Genomic DNA, 18,458 nt, shown 5'->3' on the forward strand with positions numbered 1-18,458 from the left:
CCATATATCCTGTTTGTCGTCTTGTAATAGACGCACCCGAGGACCACAGACGGAAGGTGGATGATGACACTGTGATTCTTAGCAGTGTGCAGTCAGGGTCCAGCGCTGTCTACCAGTGTAACGCATCCAATGAATTTGGTTACCTGATGGCAAACGCTTTTGTCAACGTTCTTGGTGAGTTTTGTTGGGAATGTATATAAAAGTTGATCGTACTTTTTGGATATATACAGGCCAGTGTGTGTGAGGGTGGAGATGCTGATTTAGAGAATGTTGTGCTTCTTCCCATAGCTGAACCACCAAGGGTGCTTACTCCACCCAACCGAGTGTACCAAGTCATCACCAACAACCCTGCGTTACTTCACTGTGCCTCTTTTGGCTCACCAATACCAATCGTCACATGGTAAGCTTCAGATCAGGTTTCCATTTTTTGCATGGGTGCCAGTGAGATTCAAAGTATTGGTTGTTTTGCCATCTTCCCACCAAAGCCTAATGTGGTTTGTCATTTCCGTGCAGGTTCAAAGACAGTCAGACCAGCGTTAAGAATGGTGACCCTTATGTGATCCATGAGAATGGTACATTGGAAATTCATGTGGCCCAACCACTAAACAGTGGGAAGTACACCTGCATTGCCACCAACATCCTGGGGATCAAAGAGAACCATGTCTACCTGGAGGTTAAAGGTCAGTTATGGAGATTGGTAGTTCAACTCTTAGCCTGTTAAAAAGACTATTATAGCTCAAAAAGAAATGATGTTCTAGGCCTCTGTAACCATATGTGGTATTATTTATTAGTATAAACTCTTATTTTTTCCCATCTTCCAGAGCCCACCCGTATCCTGAAGCAGCCAGAGTACAAAGTGGTGCAGAGAGGAATGAGTGCTGTGTTCGAGTGTAAAGTGAAACACGACCCATCCCTCATCCCCGCCATGACCTGGCTCAAAGACGATGGAGAGCTGTCTAGAGATGAGAGGTACAAAGACCTTGAGACTAATAAGAGTTATCATGTCACATATCAGCAGCGATATAACTCTCTCTGTGACACTCGGCCATCAGGTTTGAGGTCGATGTGGACAGTCTGACCATCAACGACGTGGCAGATGAAGATGAGGGCACCTACACCTGCATCATGAACACCACCCTGGACCAAGACTCAGCCAGTGCCATGCTGACTGTCGTGGGTATGTTTACTGTGCTATCAAGGGGGCTTTTGCACTCAACAGAGGTCAGGGATATTCGCTGCGCGTTTTGTCCACGATATCCTTGGCGTTAAAGTGGTTAAGTTGTGTGAACACCGCTGCTAGGCAACGGCATGTCGGCATCTAGATTCCACCAAGGCTAACAAGTTCACAAGCTCGCCAGCAGGTAACATAATGCAAGAAATGCAAAGGCATAATAACAACAAAGGAAGAAGATGAGGCCATTGGGAATATCAATGACAATATATTACCTTATTATGCACCGAATAATTAACTTTCATGGCCCCACCGTTTCTGATGTCAGCAGACATGTCACTACTTGTGAACTCAGAGCTTTCAGAAAACTTCCACTTTCAATGGTTGTGAATACCACATTAGGGAGGCGATCATACATATATTTTTTACAATCGCAATGGTAGTGAAACATGGTAAATGATCACTGTAGACAAATATTGTTAATGGTTTAGACTGTACACAAGGGCAAAGGAACACATGTGTCCTTTTCTCTTCTGTCCTGCTCATGATTTATATTGATTTTCAGCACCAGTAGGTATCAGTCCTGATCTAATTGTGACATTACTACAAGTATTTCCCCTGCTTTTCTACTTTTCCTAATACCTGTCACTAACATCTAATCTTTTCTTGTACTTTACTATTACTTCTCGCTGTCTCAGATGCTACTCCTCCTCCAGCTATTGTCTACGGTAAACAATGTCCACAGATTAGGATTTTGTAGCTTTCATTATCTTCACCCAACCATCAAGTTCTGTTTGCAAAACCTTCCATTTCCCTCATTGTTTATTTTATGTTTGTTGTTCTTATTCCTTTCTTTATTCAATATTGTCCCATTTGATAGTAATAATGAGATTTATTTAATTGTGAAATGGTTTACCCTCACAGGTGTTTTCACTTAGCCTGCCTGATTAGACCCCTTCTCAGGTGTTTGTGCAGACTGATTAATTGCAGAGGTCTAATCAGCCAGAAGTGAAAACACCTGTGAGTGTGCATGACCTTAAAACAAGGTTTTCATGACACAATTCAAAAAGAAAATTACAAACTGCCTCCTGTGTATTATTGAATTAAGATATAATATTAACTCAACAGTACGACGTTTGTCCACAATTCAACTCTTTATGGTTTACATTTTTTCCATGGGCATTTTCATGATCAAAATATGTAAAATTCTGACCAAAAAAATCTTAAGCTACAGTGTGCATCAAAGTACATTTCCCTGCATCTCATTTGTTTTCAGTGTCAAATGATCAGTCGAGCCGTAGCAAGGATTGTAATCAAATATCAGTGAGAGGGTTTTAATTTTTCTGTGGGCTCCTTGTTGTGTGTTGCAGAGAAACCTGACCCTCCGACTGACCTGGAACTGACTGACCAGACAGAAAGGAGCGTTCAGCTCACCTGGATCGCTGGAGACGAACACAACAGTCCCACACAGAGTATGACATTTTCAAAATAAAACTACACTTTTCGGCTGCCTGACTTGAATTTAGACACTATAATCACTGGCAACAAAAAACAAATGCTACATATAAAAACAAAAGTCAGAATCCTCAGGAAGTTCAGATATAGTTTAGGTTTCTGGAAGCAGCAACTGTGGTTTTGCTGGGTGGAAAAAAGGCAGGAACTTTGGAGGTAGTTCTTTGGTGGTATTAAAAATCACGTTCCCATACAACAAAAATAGCATTGTCATTTTCTTTCGTTAACCGTGTTTAAAACTGCGACCGTAATCCTGGAGAAAATACGTTTCCATCGAAACATAATTGAGAATATAGTTTAGTTGTATGGCAATGTAATTTTGTAGGAGACAGCGTTGCATGATGAGCAATGAGCCACCGTGGCTAAACATGCACAGAATGCCTTGAGAAATATTTTTGTTGCTCCGTTTCTTTGAGGCAATGTCTAGTTTGTTCTTTTTTTTGATCATCCCCAGAGTTTCTGATCCAATACGAGGATCTGCTCCACCAGCCAGGAGTTTGGATCAACCTGACGGATGTTGCTGGTACTAGCACCACAGCGCAGTTAAACCTCTCTCCGTACGTTTACTACTCCTTCCGAGTCCTGTCTGAGAATCGCGTTGGCTACAGCCAGCCTAGCCAACCCTCAAACCAATACAGGACCAACCCTGCAGGTGATTAACATGGTCAAATAAAGGTACTTTAATATTTAAAATATTCAAAAACATTCACCTATTTAACCATAATCTTTTGGATTTCCTAGCTCCTGATCAAAATCCATCAGCTGTTCAGGGAATTGGAACACAGCCGGGCAATTTAGTCATCTCCTGGACAGTAAGCTATCCTTTTAGATTGTTTTTGTGGGCTATATGGGAGTACAGGCTTGTCAAACATTTTACCAAAGTCAAGTTAGAATATTTCAGTGGGTTTTTTTCAGCAAATGAGAAAAAAATTACATTTCTCTGTGCAGTCGCTGTCAGGGTTTCAGGCTAACGGGCCCAGTTTGGAGTACAAAGTGCAGTGGAGACAGAAGGATGTGGACGATCATTGGTCCTCAAAGAATGTGGCCAACGTTTCCCAGTTTGTTGTGTCTGGAACTCCAACCTACGTGCCATACGAGATCAAGGTTCAAGCTTTGAATGATTATGGCAGTGGCCCAGAGCCTGGAATAGTGATTGGATACTCTGGAGAAGACTGTGAGTGCACTGATTATTACACACTTTTGAGTGTTTAATATTGTTCAAAATGTTTTTTTATTTAGTCATCTATAGTCAAAACCAAAAGCTGCTAGAGAAACTGTTGATTCGCAGTGGGAGCGGGTTTAGTCAACACAGGTTGCTATTTTGTTTCTCACTTTGAAAGTTCACATTTACTTATTTTGTCCATTGACTCTGATCCTTTTAGCCTTTTAAACATGTTTCATAAACTTGATAATAGTCAAGGGACTTGAAACTAAATCTTACTAACTGCTTCTCTCCGCAGTGCCTTTGTCTGCTCCTGATAGTGTGCAGGTCATGGTTCACAACAGCACACTCGCAGAAGTACACTGGGAGCCTGTTTCTTTCCCCTCAGTTAGAGGAAAACTGCAGGGATACAAGGTATTGGTTATTTCTCCAGCATACCTTTGGTTGTTGCCGGTAGATTACTATGCCTGTTTAATAAGTGCTACATACTGTTTTTAAAACCCTTCCATGTTATAGCGTCTGCACCCACACACTTAATGTGACAAATAATCCACCAACAATAACACACACACACACACACACACACACACACACATAAAATGGGTTAATATGCAATGATGAGGCACAGTAGACACGACAAAAATAAGAAAAAGAAGCCATAACAGTAAAATAATGGGCCTATAGGGATGATTTTAGGTGACGTGCATCAGTACGACTTCCGACGTGCTAGCAGCTAACTAGCAAACTAACTACTGTATTTATAACTGTATTCAACTCCCACATTTCAGCACACATACCCATTCAGTCTTTTTTATTGAATGTGCAAAAGCATAACCTATATATTCATTCCAGAAAAAGTCTGACGCTTTAGCAATTACCAATGAGGCATAGACACATATTGGCCAGCCTCTCAGGATGTTGTATAAGGTTTAAAGCAGAAAGCAAGATAATATGCACTGTAAATACAAACTATGTAGGGGAATAAAGATAACAAAGCACCCAGTTTATTTTGGCATGTATGTGTTGTGGATACAACTTCCTCAGAGGTTAGCCATCTATGTTTCAACTCTGATTTTTTACAAAGTGGCAAAAAACAATTTCCAGGAATGTATCTTCTTCCTACAAAATACATAACTTGGCTGAATTTTCAGAACCTGTTATAAAGGTTGTAAGGCTCCATCAAGCCAGGTTTTTCATCATGAGCCTATCTGCATGTGTGTAGAAAAACTATGAGGAAATAACAACAGTGCATATCAGGCTAATATAAGAATTAACTCCTGGTGTGTTTCCTCTAGGTATATTACCAACGCGAGCGCAGCTTGCATGAGACAGAGGAGGACGCAGAGCGGAAGGAGCAGGTTTTGACGTTCAGTGGGAATCGTAGCGAGGGACGTCTGCCAGGCCTCCAGCCTTACAGCCTCTACAACCTTACCATCAGGGTCCTCAATAACAAAGGAGAAGGGCCTCCTAGCACCAGCAAGACATTTGAAACACCTGAGGGAGGTGTGTATGGTTGACATTGGCTGACACGGTTGTTCTGCAGCCATAAAGCATCATGCACTTTCTTCTTGAAAGTCTGTTATCTTGCATGTCATGTTTCTACTTTCCTGCCAGACTAATCTTCCAATAAAGCAGTTTGTTATTACAAAATAACTCCCTAACCTACCGTAGAAACCATCCATACTCCTTATCCACCAACATGGAATGGGTTGCATTCCGGTTTACACACCTAATTTTTAACCGTTGTGAGCATTTCGACCAAAAATAAATTGGTTCGTTCCGAGCTGGAACCAAAAAATCTTAGGTTTTCCTTGACCTGAACCGTGAAAACATCAGTGGGTGTGATGAAAACTGGTGGGAATGTCTAGATAGCATCAAGATTCCAAAGATCCTGAATGCAACCGGTTCAAGAAGCAGAGATAATTTGGTGGAAAAGGGGTACCAGACACAATAGAAAACATCCCAAACAACCATAGCAACCATCCAGTTACACCCTTGAAACCTCACGGAACACCAAAGCAATGACGTTGAGAAGCCCTGACAATCATACAGTTCTATGTTCTGCTCCAAAACCACCATCTTACGTTCTTATGCTATGTATAAATACCCATGAATGCAACGTCTAGACCCTGACCCTGGTTCTGGTTTTGTTTTCAGTCCCAGGGCCTCCTTCGTTTCTGAATGTCGTAAATCTTAGTTTGGACTCTCTCAGTCTGGAATGGGGCCCACCAATGAACAACAATGGACGCCTCGCTGGATACACACTGAAATACCAACCAGGTAGGCATACCAGCTTTGCAAAGTTAAAGCCATGTTGTGTATTCCAAACCTTTTGTTCCTTTCAATATCACTCCTGTAACTCTGTCTCTGCAGTCAACACCACCAACGATCTGGGGCCAGTCAAGATCATGATGTTCATGGCCAACGAGACCACCATTACCATGGGCAATCTGAACTCCAGCATGCTCTACAAGTTTCACTTAAGCGCAAAGACAATCAAAGGCTCCGGCCCCATCATCACAAAGGAGGCCTTCACAGTGATGGACACAAGTGAGTTATAGCCATTTAGCGTCATCTATAGCAGGGGTTCTCAACGGGGGCGGTAGCACAGGGGCGTTCAGAGAGGGGGGCGCTGGAAGCAATATTTTAGAAAGGGGGGCGTTCACGTGTCTTTGAGGGGCGTTTGTGTGTACGACCCGCGAGGTATCTACTCCAAAGAAATTAATCCAAATCTAGTCTAATCTAGTTTTTCCTGGCCAAGGTCAGGGTCCTTGAACACAACACCAGCGGAACGTGTCATCACGCGGTCACGTCAAAACTTCAATATTAAACTGTCATTGACATCAGCGAACGCAACATGGCGAGTGTAATAAAGAGAAAGGTGGATGCGGAATGTTCCAGGGGAAATGGATGAACGATTATTTCTTTGTGGAAGTAAAAGGGAAGTAAAAAACAGTGTGCCTAGTTTGTGCGGACGATAAATAACATAAGCGTTTAGTTTATTTAATAAAAGAGCACCTGTTCAATGTGAAAAGTGACGTTGCATTTGTTTAACACTTCTGAATAAAATGGCTTTGTACATGGCGTATTAGGGCAATTGAAGGTAAAAACAACAACAAAATGTTTTAAATAATATAATATTTATTATTATTTAGAAATGTTATTATGTAAATTCAATCTCAGAGAATTTTAGTTTTTATAATTACATAATATAGCAGCCTAATAATAAGAAAAATATAAGAATTTAAAATTAAATTTAAATAAAATGCAAGGGTCAGAATCGCAGTGCTCTGAGAGATTTCAGGGATTCCTGAGAGCTTAAACGCACAAGCATCTTCCTGCACCTTATACCCCCTCTGTCTCTTTCTCTTTTTTTCTTCTCTCTGAAGCTCGTACTCAGCCCACTGTAGAGACGGGCAAAGGTAACCCAAGTTTGCCACTGGAAGCACCTGCATGTTATTCATACCACAGAAAAAGAGCATAGCGTAGATATTGTTAAATTATCCATGCATGTTACTAATAGTAGGATGAATAAATACTGTAAGTGTGACAGACTTCCATGGCATCTGCAAGCAAACTATGCTTGTGTCCTGTTCTGAGAGAACATAGGTTAAAACAGTGGATTGTTTTTTTAAATAGTTGTGCTTGCAGTATCTTCCTCTTGTATTTGCCCTCTTCAAATGCCCCACGCATGATGCTTGTGAATGTTTCAGTCCAGTACTAACACACTTTGTATACCTGCTGATGCTATAAACGGATGGATTTTTGACATAAATGACTAGGATTTGATTTAGATCATTTGCATGCTGCAGTGCTGTGATTCAGAGTTTTGTTTGTTTGAATGCTGAACCAGGTGCTTAACGTCTCTCTGAATCTCAGGTGTTTTAAGTCGGCATGTCAGTAGCAACTTCTCTCCGTATAAACAGTGGCTCTGCAGTTCACTGTATGCTTTCTACTGTGTTTTGTATGTGTGTTGTCTCACTCTTTTTCGTGTTCTTTCAGGCCCTACAGAGCCCCCTCACCCAACCTCCCCCATCACTCAGTCTCCGCATCCCCCGTTTCACAAGGGTACAAGCACTCCCTGTATCCCCTTCTACCTCCCCAAATATCTTCTTGAATTCTCTGCCCTGCGAAAAATGGTCCATCTCAGCAAAAGAAAGTCTTTGAAATATTGGTTTTATCAAGAAAATGTGGTCAATTTTTACAAGTTGAGTGAATTATGTTGGATTACTTTCACCTCACTGGCACAAGTCCTCACTGAGATGGACATTTTTTGCAACTATTATAACTGACCTATTTCTATGACGTGGCAGTATCTGACACTCAAGTTATTTTGTCACAAAACAAAAAACGGTGTTGCTGTGTATTGTATAGTGGCAAATGCTTGTAAATTGAGGCTCTGGTCAGTTGTACAGTTAAAAAAACAAAACTCTAATCCTCAAACTGGTACAACAGACGTGGAGTTTCTTTTTAATGTCTGACCTCAGGTTACAGTAGCTTTGTTTTTGGTTTAGTATGTGTGGTATATTGGTATTATCCTAAATACTAGCATATTTTATGATGTTTAATTGTTTTAAATGTTATTTCTACCTGTTCCTGTACTCCATTGCAGTATCTAAAAGGTTTATTTCATAATTAGGACTTTGTAAAATTAGTACATTTTGAAATTAAAGCCCTTGATTTTTTTTTCTCTCTTGTGTGCTCAGTGCCGCCTGTAGGCCCTGCGTTTGGCAAAGTTAACACGTCCATGTTGGAGGGCGGTGCAGTGATCAGTTGGGATTACTTTGGACACCATAAGAATGTATATGTGGAATATATTGTAGAAAACAGTAAGGCTTTGCTTTGTATTTGCAGTCATCCCAAAACATGAGTGCATGCATTGAAACGATTATCAATCGGATCCGTAATAATTGAACAGTCAAAACGGATCCAAATAATACAATTAAATAATTATTCTTCTTGAGTCTAATTCCTCTCCATCCGCTTCACCGATTCCAGGTAAAGAGGACTGGAAAAAGGAGTTGGTAAACGGTTCCCACTGGCATATGATAAAAGGTTTAAAGCCGGGGACGTCCTATAAGGTCCGTGTGGTAGCTAGAGACCCCGCTGACCCGACGGTCCACAGCACAGACGAAGTGTTGATTGCGGTGCCAGGTGAGGCGGCATGCCTCAGGATAGACGGTCTTAATGTTTTTATTTCTGTCTCATTTTCCCATCCCTCTTTCTGTTGTACCACTTTCTTATAATCAGCCATACTATGCTACATTCAGCCTTGAATGTACAGTAGTTAGTTTGCTAGTTAGCTGCTAGCACGTCGGAAGTCGTACTGATGCACGTCACCTAAAATCATCCCTATAGGCCCATTATTTTACTGTTGTGGCTTCTTTTTCTTATTTTTGTCGTGTCTACTGTGCCTCATCATTGCATATTAACCCATTTTAAAACTTAATTTCTGTGTTTACAGCGTCCTTTTAATCTCAGTGTTGCTCAGCATGAAGACAGATTCCATCATTATTAGCAGCCTGGATTGAGTGTTGGACTGACAGTTCTGCTTCCTTTCTGTTTGTCTCCATCTTTCCCTCCTGTGTGTGTGTGTGTGTGTGTGTGTGCGTGTGTGTGTGTGTGTGTGTGTGTGTCTGTGTGTGTGTCTAGCTGTACCCAGCCGGCAGGTAGACATTGCAACCCAGGGTTGGTTCATTGGACTGATGTGTGCCATCGCTCTCCTCATCTTGGTACTTCTCATAGTGTGCTTCATCAAGAGAAACAAGGGTGGAAAGTATCCAGGTAATACACATATCAGTATATACTGTAATTACAAACTTATTGACATCTATGACGGCGTATTTGGACCATTGTAAGTCAAATAAATACAATTTATTTTTACTAGAAAATAACTCGCAAAATAGTGTTTTTTGTTACTTTTTTTCTTGCAAATTTATGATTATAATCTCAGATAATATTCAAGTTTTATTGTGAATTTGTGAGTTTTTTTTCTTGTAAATTAACCATCTCTGAGAACATCATAATATAATATTAATATATTATATTTTTTTCTCTGAATATTACCCCCTTCCCCGTCTCCTACGTGCCCTAATATGCTGTCGTGGATGTACATTTGAGAAAAGAAACAACAAACATTTGTGTTATCTACAGTGAAAGAGAAAGAAGACGCTCACCAAGACCCAGAGATCCAGCCTATGAAGGAGGATGATGGGACATTTGGAGAGTACAGGTGAGAGGTGGAAAAGAAATGATGTAACATATGACTATGATAGGACCACAGCATTCAGTAGTGTATGACTTTTCTTTTCTTTTTTTTACTCTTTGAGTTCTGACTTGACTGTATGCAGAACATTTTACTAGGCTGCAGACACACACACACACTCCCCACCACACTCCATTACCAAACACTCCATAGAGGCGAGGCAGAAGATCCGCACTACTGTGTTGAGTCCTATAGTGACCAACTCATTTATCATTAATCAACTAAATATTTTGTAAAATGCAAAATATGTCCAAAAATGCAACTGTTCTACAAACAAATTTAAAACAAATTCCACTATGTTGAATTTAGTTTTTTCAACACATTTTTGCTTCTTTTTTTGTGTGGAATATTTAGGATTTTATGACTGTGAGTTTTTATTTGTATTTTTGAAGTTCAACCTAAGCTGCTATAATAAGTCTATAATAAAATGTGTAGCCAAAACACAGACACTCAGACCCTTAAGTTAATATATTTCCCTGTTAAAATTAATTATATTATATAAGACTTTCAATCTAGAGCCCTGCCTTCAAAAGTGTTGTTTTTAATATTTTCCACCAGATTTAGCCATTATTTTATGTTTGCCCTAAATACATGACATATCCCAGACTGTGTAAAAAAAAATCTTCCCAGCAGTATACAGACAAATATTCAGTTTTGTGTTGTTTGTCTTTTTCATAAAAAACAGAAGAAAAAATTAATCTGAAAACAAATGAATATTTAGCAGTGATGATAGTGGAAAAAGTGGACAAAGTAGTTGCTATGAGTGCAACGTGTTTTTTTTAACGTGTGGATGTCTTTGTGCTTTAAATGTTTCCATATGCCAGCTTCTGTCTTGTCTATGCATAAAAGAGCAGATGCTCATTGTAGCTCATGAATTGCTTTTCATGTATCCTTCCATTCTTATCTTTGTTCCTTTTGGTGGGTTTAGATCTATGGAGAGGTAAGACGAGATGCGGTAAAACCAGCATGCAATTCTATAAAACCTCAAGCTATGTCTCTGACTTGAGTGTGAGGAGAAAGTAACTGATCTGGTTTACTATGTCATCACACTCACTGACATAGTCAACACTATAACCACAGTTACAACATTAACACTAAAGTTTAACAGGAAAGATGACTGCTTCTACTCCCCTAGCTTCTTTAATTTATTTATTTTTAATACAAATGCATTGAGCTTGAAAATAATATTGAAATGTATTAGATTCAGATTGTAGAGCTTGCCTAGTGTTGACTGGAATAGGATTTTTTTTAGATCAAATGAAAACAGGCTTTATCTGCGGTGTTGACTGAATCATAAGTGCATTTTTGAATATTGCATGTAAACTGAAAGCATATTGGTTGATTTAATTTCAGAAATTGTATAAAAAGGTAAAGTATTGCAAGAGACTGAATAGCACGCATTTGCAAAATCCTCTCTTAGTAGTGGTCACCAACCCTAACCCAGACTTACAACAGCACACTAACACGATAGTAGAGATAATACTATGAACAACTATAGATGTAGCTGAGCTGCTCCACTGCACAAACACCATGAAGTGTAATGTTCCAGGCATCCCATTGTTACATCACAATAACCCTTTATCTAGTGAACAAGGTGTGTATAGGATTTTTATAGATTATTTAACTTAAAGGAAAAATTTGCCACCAAAAATGAGTGTACACCAGAGGTCTTCAACAGGGGGTCCGCGGGGGTACTGCAGAGGGGTTGCAAAAATGTTGGTTGATTAGACAATTGTTTATATTTTTTTTTCCACAAATGTAAATGTCTTTAAATACACATTAACATGAATCCAACATATTGTAGCAAAGTTTAATATAAAACACAATGTTATACAATATATATACTATATACTGCTCCATCTCTCCATCAGTTTGGGGGTCCTTGGTCTGAAAAACGTTGAAGACCCCTGGTGTACACAAAATCAATATATTCTGTCATTACATAGTATATGGGGTATTCGTGCAGTGGAAAAGCCAGATTACTCATGTAAAATGCTAATGCTTGGATACTAGCCTGTGTGGCATCAGGGTTTCTGACCACTGCAGCAAAAAAAAGTTCAACAAACTCACGTGAACTATTTCCTCAATAACTTTTTCCTTCCAACCTTTTTCTACCTCATTTTAAATAGTGACACAGAAGACCACAAGCCGCTAAAGGGCAGCCGGACGCCGTCCAACGGGACAGTGCGGCGCGACGAGAGCGACGACAGCCTGGTGGACTACGGGGAGGGCGGCGACGGACAGTTCAACGAGGACGGCTCCTTCATCGGCCAGTACAGCGGCAAGAAAGAGAAAGACACACACGAAGGCAATGAGAGTTCGGAGGCCCCGTCGCCCGTCAACGCCATGAACTCGTTCGTCTAACGAAAGGGGCCTGCTGGCCTGGCTGCAACGGTTGCTACGGGCCACTCCTTGTCACCTTGGCAAATGTGACCATCCCTGTGGTGACAGTTGCTAATGTGACAGTCGTTGTGGGCACCTACTTCTACCATGGTGGCTGTCACTCCGGTGGCTACCTGTCACCAAGACTGCTGACACGCCCTCAACTCCACAACCGCCAGCCCCTGTCTGTCACACTGTGACCTCCTCGGATCTACACACACTCAACATGGCAAAGACACCACATCCCCCATAATAACCATTTAAAGAAGGTGTAAAGTGAGGGATGCGAGGACTCAGAGAAGAGGGAAGGAGAGAGGAAGCAATATAGAAAAGCAGAAGGAATGTACCAGAGAGTTTTACCACTCAGCAGAAGTGTGTGTGTGTGTGTGTGTGTGTGTGTGTGTGTGTGTGTGTGTGTGTGTGTGTTAGTGCCATTTGATCTCCTTTGCAAAGATACTAAACACGATGTATCCAAATATATATTTTATCAAAGTACAGTACATGACCCGCAGGCAGGCAAATATGCATTGAATCACGTTCATTAAAATCTGCATGGAGTAAATCATGATTCTATTAAGCATTTGAACCCCCCTTTGAGCCGCGTGTTGAGACTGTATATGGTGCACGCCTACTAGCGACTGGGTATTATTGTTTTGTTTTTTCAGTCAAAGTGTTAAATGGCGTATGATATATAGAGAAAAAATGGCAGCGTTGTTCGACACTGCTGCGAAAAAGTGTGACTAAGTAGCTAGCGTACGTCTTTTTGAGACAGATGAACTGTTTGTACATATGTAATAGAATAAGAAGAAAGCTATATTTCAAAGGTCGGGGTTGTCCATTTGTAGTCATTGGAAACCTGGCGAGGAAAACTTTAAACTTCGGTCACCAGCCAGCCAAACAGAACTCCCACACTTACTCCAATCGGCCTGCTTTTAGCCTCATGTGTTTTCAAGCTTGCTCTTTGCTTGCATTTTTTTTTCCCTCTCCCAATCTGTTCCTTTACACCAAGCCTATGCTTCTTGCTACTGAGCACTCACTGAACACATGCTGAGCTGTGTTGATCCAGGTTCATTGTCGAGTGCTTCCACCCCCCAATCGTGGTATTGTCAGAGCTTCCCCCGACCATGTCTCCAATAGCATTTCCGCTTCCAGAATGGCAGAAAGAGGATGCAGTTACATACAGTACAATAAATGCACCTGAACAGGGTTGAGTGGTACACTGGATGTTTCGATTTTGATGATCAAGAACCTCTCTGCACGGTTTCTAGTGCCTTCGTAGATCTATAGAGTTACATCCCACTTCATACACAGGACAGACCTGGGATCAGTAGAGTTCTTAAGAGTCCATGAATACTTTCCAGACAGAATACTACCCCATATTTCTCAAAAGACAACTTGGGAAAAATAAGCTGTTTCAGAATGTGGCCCTTTTATTTTGAGCTATATGATCACAAAGTATGTAAAACAGTTTGTGGAACATCCATGTGGACTTATTAACTTAAGACTGTGACTTTGGGGTCCAGGGTTCCTACACAGGGCTGAAAAATCTTTTTAAAAAATGGATTTCAAATAGGGCTGGGCAATTTGGTGGAAACCAGATATCACCATTTTTATTTTTAATACCTCTATTAATATCGCCCACGATATTGTAAGGTTGACAATTGATGCTTTCACAAAATATTTACACAATGAGAGATTTGGTAAATAATTATCAGTAATGCTGATATGACTAAGTGGGTTCATTCTGGAAAGTTCAGAAAATGACATCACTTTACTGTAATCCAACCTTTAAAACCAGGAAAAGACATTTGTGCCAAATTACAAAATCCAAAATCTAAGACGATATCTAGTCTCATATCAAAATATCAATCTAATATTGCCCAATCCTAATTAATTTTTTTAAATTTGTACACAGTTGTACACTGGCATTAGTTGCGAGGTATAATTTTCTACAGATTGTTGTAGCCTTGTTGACAATCATACACACAGTTATCATCCGCCTATATGATATACAAACATACCGCAAAATCATACCATCCAGCTAAGAAATAAAAGAAAATGTGTGAAATATTAAAAATGCAGGAAACCTGAGATCAGAGTGTGGACACCTCATGAGAAGTCTTCATGTGTTAATTTCAAACATTCTCCTCCTAACTGCTCCATCAGCACTAAACTACTGCCAACCTACTCACCAGGGAACTGCCAACGGGAACCAGACTCACTTTCTGGTACAGACTACTATTCGAGCGGGGCGCACTGTCACTGGTAGCACTTAGAAATGAAGGGGTCGGAAAGTTGCGTAATGATACTGAATGTGGAAACAAGTGTATCTGTTTATTTGAATGAAAAATATTGCTTGTTTCACTGCAAATGGTAAACACACTGGTGACTTTGGTTTATGCATTTAACCTTATATCTGTGTATGTTGTCACGTTCTGAGCGCAGCACTTGGTAAGTTTTTCTATTCCTGTAAATGAATGAAGCTTGTGTGTGAATGTCTGGATGCACAAATGTGTGTGTGTCTGTGTGTGTTTGTGTTTGTGTGTGTGTGTGTGTGTGTGTGTGTGTGTGTGTGTGCGCAGCACATGCATGCTACAGTGTTACGGCGTGCGTGATGTATAATATCGCTTTTCCATGGATAATGGTCTATAATTCTGATGTGTGTGTCTACTCTCAACAGGAGATCCAAGAGCTTTTTCTTTTTTTTTTAGACATTTCCACATCTTAGGTTCATCATAACTTGCATCAAGTTTTTACGTTGCGATGTCTCAGCTTTCCATGTGTAGATATTTTTGTTGTATTCTGTAAATAACGGCTTGACTTGAGAGCAGAGGTCAAAGGTGAGAGCTTGACCTCAATCAGCCCCGCTGCATTATGGGTAGGAGGGTGTTGTGTGAGATGAGACCGATGAGACTATTTACAGTTTTCACTCATTCATTTGCTGTGAAATTTCTTTTTATTTCTTTACTTTTATTTGAACTTGTCAGGTGAATTTGCTAGCTCAAATGTTTAGCCTATCAGGTATCAAAGGAGATTATTTAACTTGTGACTGAGCTCTTGTGGCACCTGTATTGTTTCTGTCTCTGACAGTTCATGCACCTTTTCTGTATTTTATATAAAAAAGCACTCGCTTATACAGGATATGACATTTCAAACACATCCGTGCATCTAGTTTACGACAACATCTGGTGTCTGAATGCTGGAAAACTTGTCCCAAACTAGACATCACATGAAACTGCCACATCCTCTTTAAGAGTGTGCACCTAAAAAACTAATAAAAAACAAAACTGTGATTTGGAGCATACAGACGGATGGACGGATAAGCGGACTGGCACATAGGAGTGTGAATACCCATGGAAGCAATGTTCTAGTGACTGGTGGACATACAGTAGGATATACAGTATATGATATAATATGACATTCTGGTTAATGTTGAAGCTACATGAGAAGCATGAAAGGCTGTCGAAATGGTTTACTCTACAATATAATATTGCAAAAATATTTTGTATTTTAAATGAAGTTTAAAAAAAATGAAATAAATGTTGGTTTCAGGATTTCAAATCTTGTTTTCTTTGTTCTCATGCATGCAGTGCAACACGCAAAAGTGTGTGTGTAGCTCTACCTAGTGTACCAAAATGAGAAAGATGTGTAGAGTATTTTATCTGTCAAATAATCCCAGAGATAAAACACTGGGAATTATTCCGGGGATTATTATGCATCTGGCATGTATGTGCATGTCTTTCATTCTCATCCACCGGAATAGCTCTATTGTGGATTACTATGTCCTTTCTGTCCGGAAGGACAAAGCAAATATATCTGCATTAAAATGACAAATTCAAGATCCAAAAGTAAAAGGTTTTATTTGCCACATACTCGTATAGCATGTGCAGTAAATATTCATTAATTAATTGAGTCAAAAACTTAAATAAATATAAACTATAATAAATCAAATATAAATAGTAGGAATAAAAGTGTGCATTCGCCTATTTATGATATGACCTAGCTTCAACTGTCTTGATCCTCAACAATGTGACTGTTTTGTAAAAAAAAATGTTTTAAAGAAGCATTCACTCATAACTGGTGTGTGGAATATGTCATTAGTAATAGGTTGTGAGAAAACCAGAGGCTCCTACCGTGAACAAATAATAATATAAAAATAAACAAGGGGCTGTCACCACTGATATTAAACAATAATAATAACATTTTTAATAAATTCAAAGTGTAGAGCCACCTGGGCGCCTCCCTAGGGAGGTGTTCCAGGCACGTCCAGCTGGGAGGAGACCCCGGGGAAGACCCAGGACTCGGTGGAGAGATTATATCTCCTCACTGGGAACGCCTCAGGATCCCCCAGTCGGAGCTGGAGGATGTGGCCCGGAGAAGGGAAGTTTGGGGTTCCTTACTGGAGCTGCTGACCCCGCTGACCCAACCCCGGATAAGCGGTAGACGATGGATGGAAAGTGTAGAATGTCGAAAAAACTGAAAATAGTCATAGTATAGCATGTCGAAAAGATGTGATAGTATAGCAAGTCGAAAAAGAAGAAAATAATGCATAGTTATAGCACAGGGGTGCCCAAAAGGTTGAATGTAGTGCGGGTAGATCGCGCACCGTTAAAAAGAATATACATATATATTCCCCCAACGGAACCCCGCGCCCCCAGAAATTCAAGTTTAGTTTCTTTCTTGACTTGCGCATTCACCACTGTTTCACTCCCGCACACACACCTAAAGTCAGAGACAGAGCGGAGAATTCAGAATTCATGAAAATAATCATAGTAAAGCATGTTGTTGAAAAGCCATAGTTTTATTTCTTCTAAAATAACTGGTCACCCAAAGAAATATTTCTTCTTTATTTACAGTATTACTGAACATCTTTAGTAATGTCATGTCCGAAGCAGTTATACTTTGGGAGGCAATACTAGTGCACAGTGGCCTCGTCTGGTCAAAATTGTGCAGTACAGTATTCCCAGTTTACAGTATTGTCTGTTAGCATTCCTGCAAGATTAAGGACATTCATTGTCCATGCTGATACATATTTATAGATTATAGCATATTCAGCTAAAGAAACTGGCCAGGTATTTGTAGAAACAGACTAATTTAGAGAGTGACAACAGGTGAGCAGGAGGTCAGGTGGCTGCAGAGCTATTGGGGAACAGGTGAAACTAATAAGGGCGGGGCAAACGATCAAAACGGGCGGGAAAAGGCAGGGACTGAAACATAAAGCAAGTATACTTTCAGAATAAAACAGGAAACAGAACAATAAAAAGCCAGGATCATGACAATTCTAGATGACTGGATCATTTAGTATAAAGAATATTTATTGATAAGACATTACACAAATGTGTATTTTGAATAAAAATGTATTCACTTATGTGCGGTGTCTTTATTTTATTTTATTATTATTTTCTATTGCTATCCTGTGTGGACTCTCATCTATGACTTGTGATGATACTGATATCTAAATCTTCCCACACATATGACATCCAAATGGTTTTTCACCTGTGTGGACTCTTATGTGTAACTTCAGATGTCCCTGTTGTGTAAATCGTTTACCACAAACATCACAACCAAATGGTTTCACACCTGTGTGGACTCTGATCTGTGAACCTACCTTTTGCTTTACTCCAGCTGTTTGGTTAGTAAGTAATGTGCTAGAGGACCCCTCGTAGTGAAATAGTTGACTAAACTGAGCATCCACAGCAGACTCAGGTGTCTTCTTCCAATCATCTGCACTGTCTTTCATTTCAGGAATAGGATCTGACAAAAGATCTTGCCAATCATCATGACTGACTTGAGTCTCAGAAGAATCTGAAGCCTTTTCATCATCAGTATTTGTTTGAGAATGACTATCTGGATCTAGATTCCTGGCTGGTTCTGATCCATAGTCCTCTCCCTCAGTTTCTGTTTGTCTCTGCGTAGCTGAGCTGCTGACTGGAAGCTCTGCCTCTCTATTGATCTCTGTTTGGTTT

At 40.1% G+C, this 18,458-nt stretch overlaps 1 protein-coding gene across 13 annotated transcripts in view; it reads left to right on the forward strand.

Annotated features, from left to right (window-relative positions):
* nrcama (neuronal cell adhesion molecule a) overlaps positions 1–16,046 on the forward strand; it is a 62,577-nt gene extending 46,531 nt beyond the window's left edge. For 2 of the 13 annotated variants that reach the window (XM_029461812.1, XM_029461814.1), the window contains 22 exons: positions 31–174; positions 289–400; positions 514–680; positions 822–969; positions 1,053–1,177; positions 1,870–1,899; positions 2,542–2,643; positions 3,138–3,335; positions 3,425–3,495; positions 3,632–3,857; positions 4,144–4,259; positions 5,141–5,348; positions 6,003–6,125; positions 6,219–6,395; positions 7,235–7,267; positions 7,848–7,913; positions 8,552–8,674; positions 8,844–8,999; positions 9,498–9,629; positions 9,999–10,077; positions 11,039–11,050; positions 12,240–16,046. In XM_029461812.1, the coding sequence (XP_029317672.1) occupies positions 31–174; positions 289–400; positions 514–680; positions 822–969; positions 1,053–1,177; positions 1,870–1,899; positions 2,542–2,643; positions 3,138–3,335; positions 3,425–3,495; positions 3,632–3,857; positions 4,144–4,259; positions 5,141–5,348; positions 6,003–6,125; positions 6,219–6,395; positions 7,235–7,267; positions 7,848–7,913; positions 8,552–8,674; positions 8,844–8,999; positions 9,498–9,629; positions 9,999–10,077; positions 11,039–11,050; positions 12,240–12,474 (2,783 nt within the window). In that variant the 3' untranslated portion in view covers positions 12,475–16,046. Of the gene's footprint in view, positions 1–30; positions 175–288; positions 401–513; positions 681–821; positions 970–1,052; positions 1,178–1,869; positions 1,900–2,541; positions 2,644–3,137; positions 3,336–3,424; positions 3,496–3,631; positions 3,858–4,143; positions 4,260–5,140; positions 5,349–6,002; positions 6,126–6,218; positions 6,396–7,234; positions 7,268–7,847; positions 8,053–8,551; positions 8,675–8,843; positions 9,000–9,497; positions 9,630–9,998; positions 10,078–11,038; positions 11,051–12,239 lie in introns of those variants that run through there. The other 11 variants (XM_029461815.1, XM_029461816.1, XM_029461823.1 and 8 more) reach the window with 9 other exon arrangements.
* The last annotated feature ends 2,412 nt before the right edge of the window (positions 16,047–18,458 follow it).

This window comes from Cottoperca gobio, chromosome 23 (assembly GCF_900634415.1).
Source record: "Cottoperca gobio chromosome 23, fCotGob3.1, whole genome shotgun sequence".
In the NCBI taxonomy this organism is placed as follows: domain Eukaryota; kingdom Metazoa; phylum Chordata; class Actinopteri; order Perciformes; family Bovichtidae; genus Cottoperca; species Cottoperca gobio.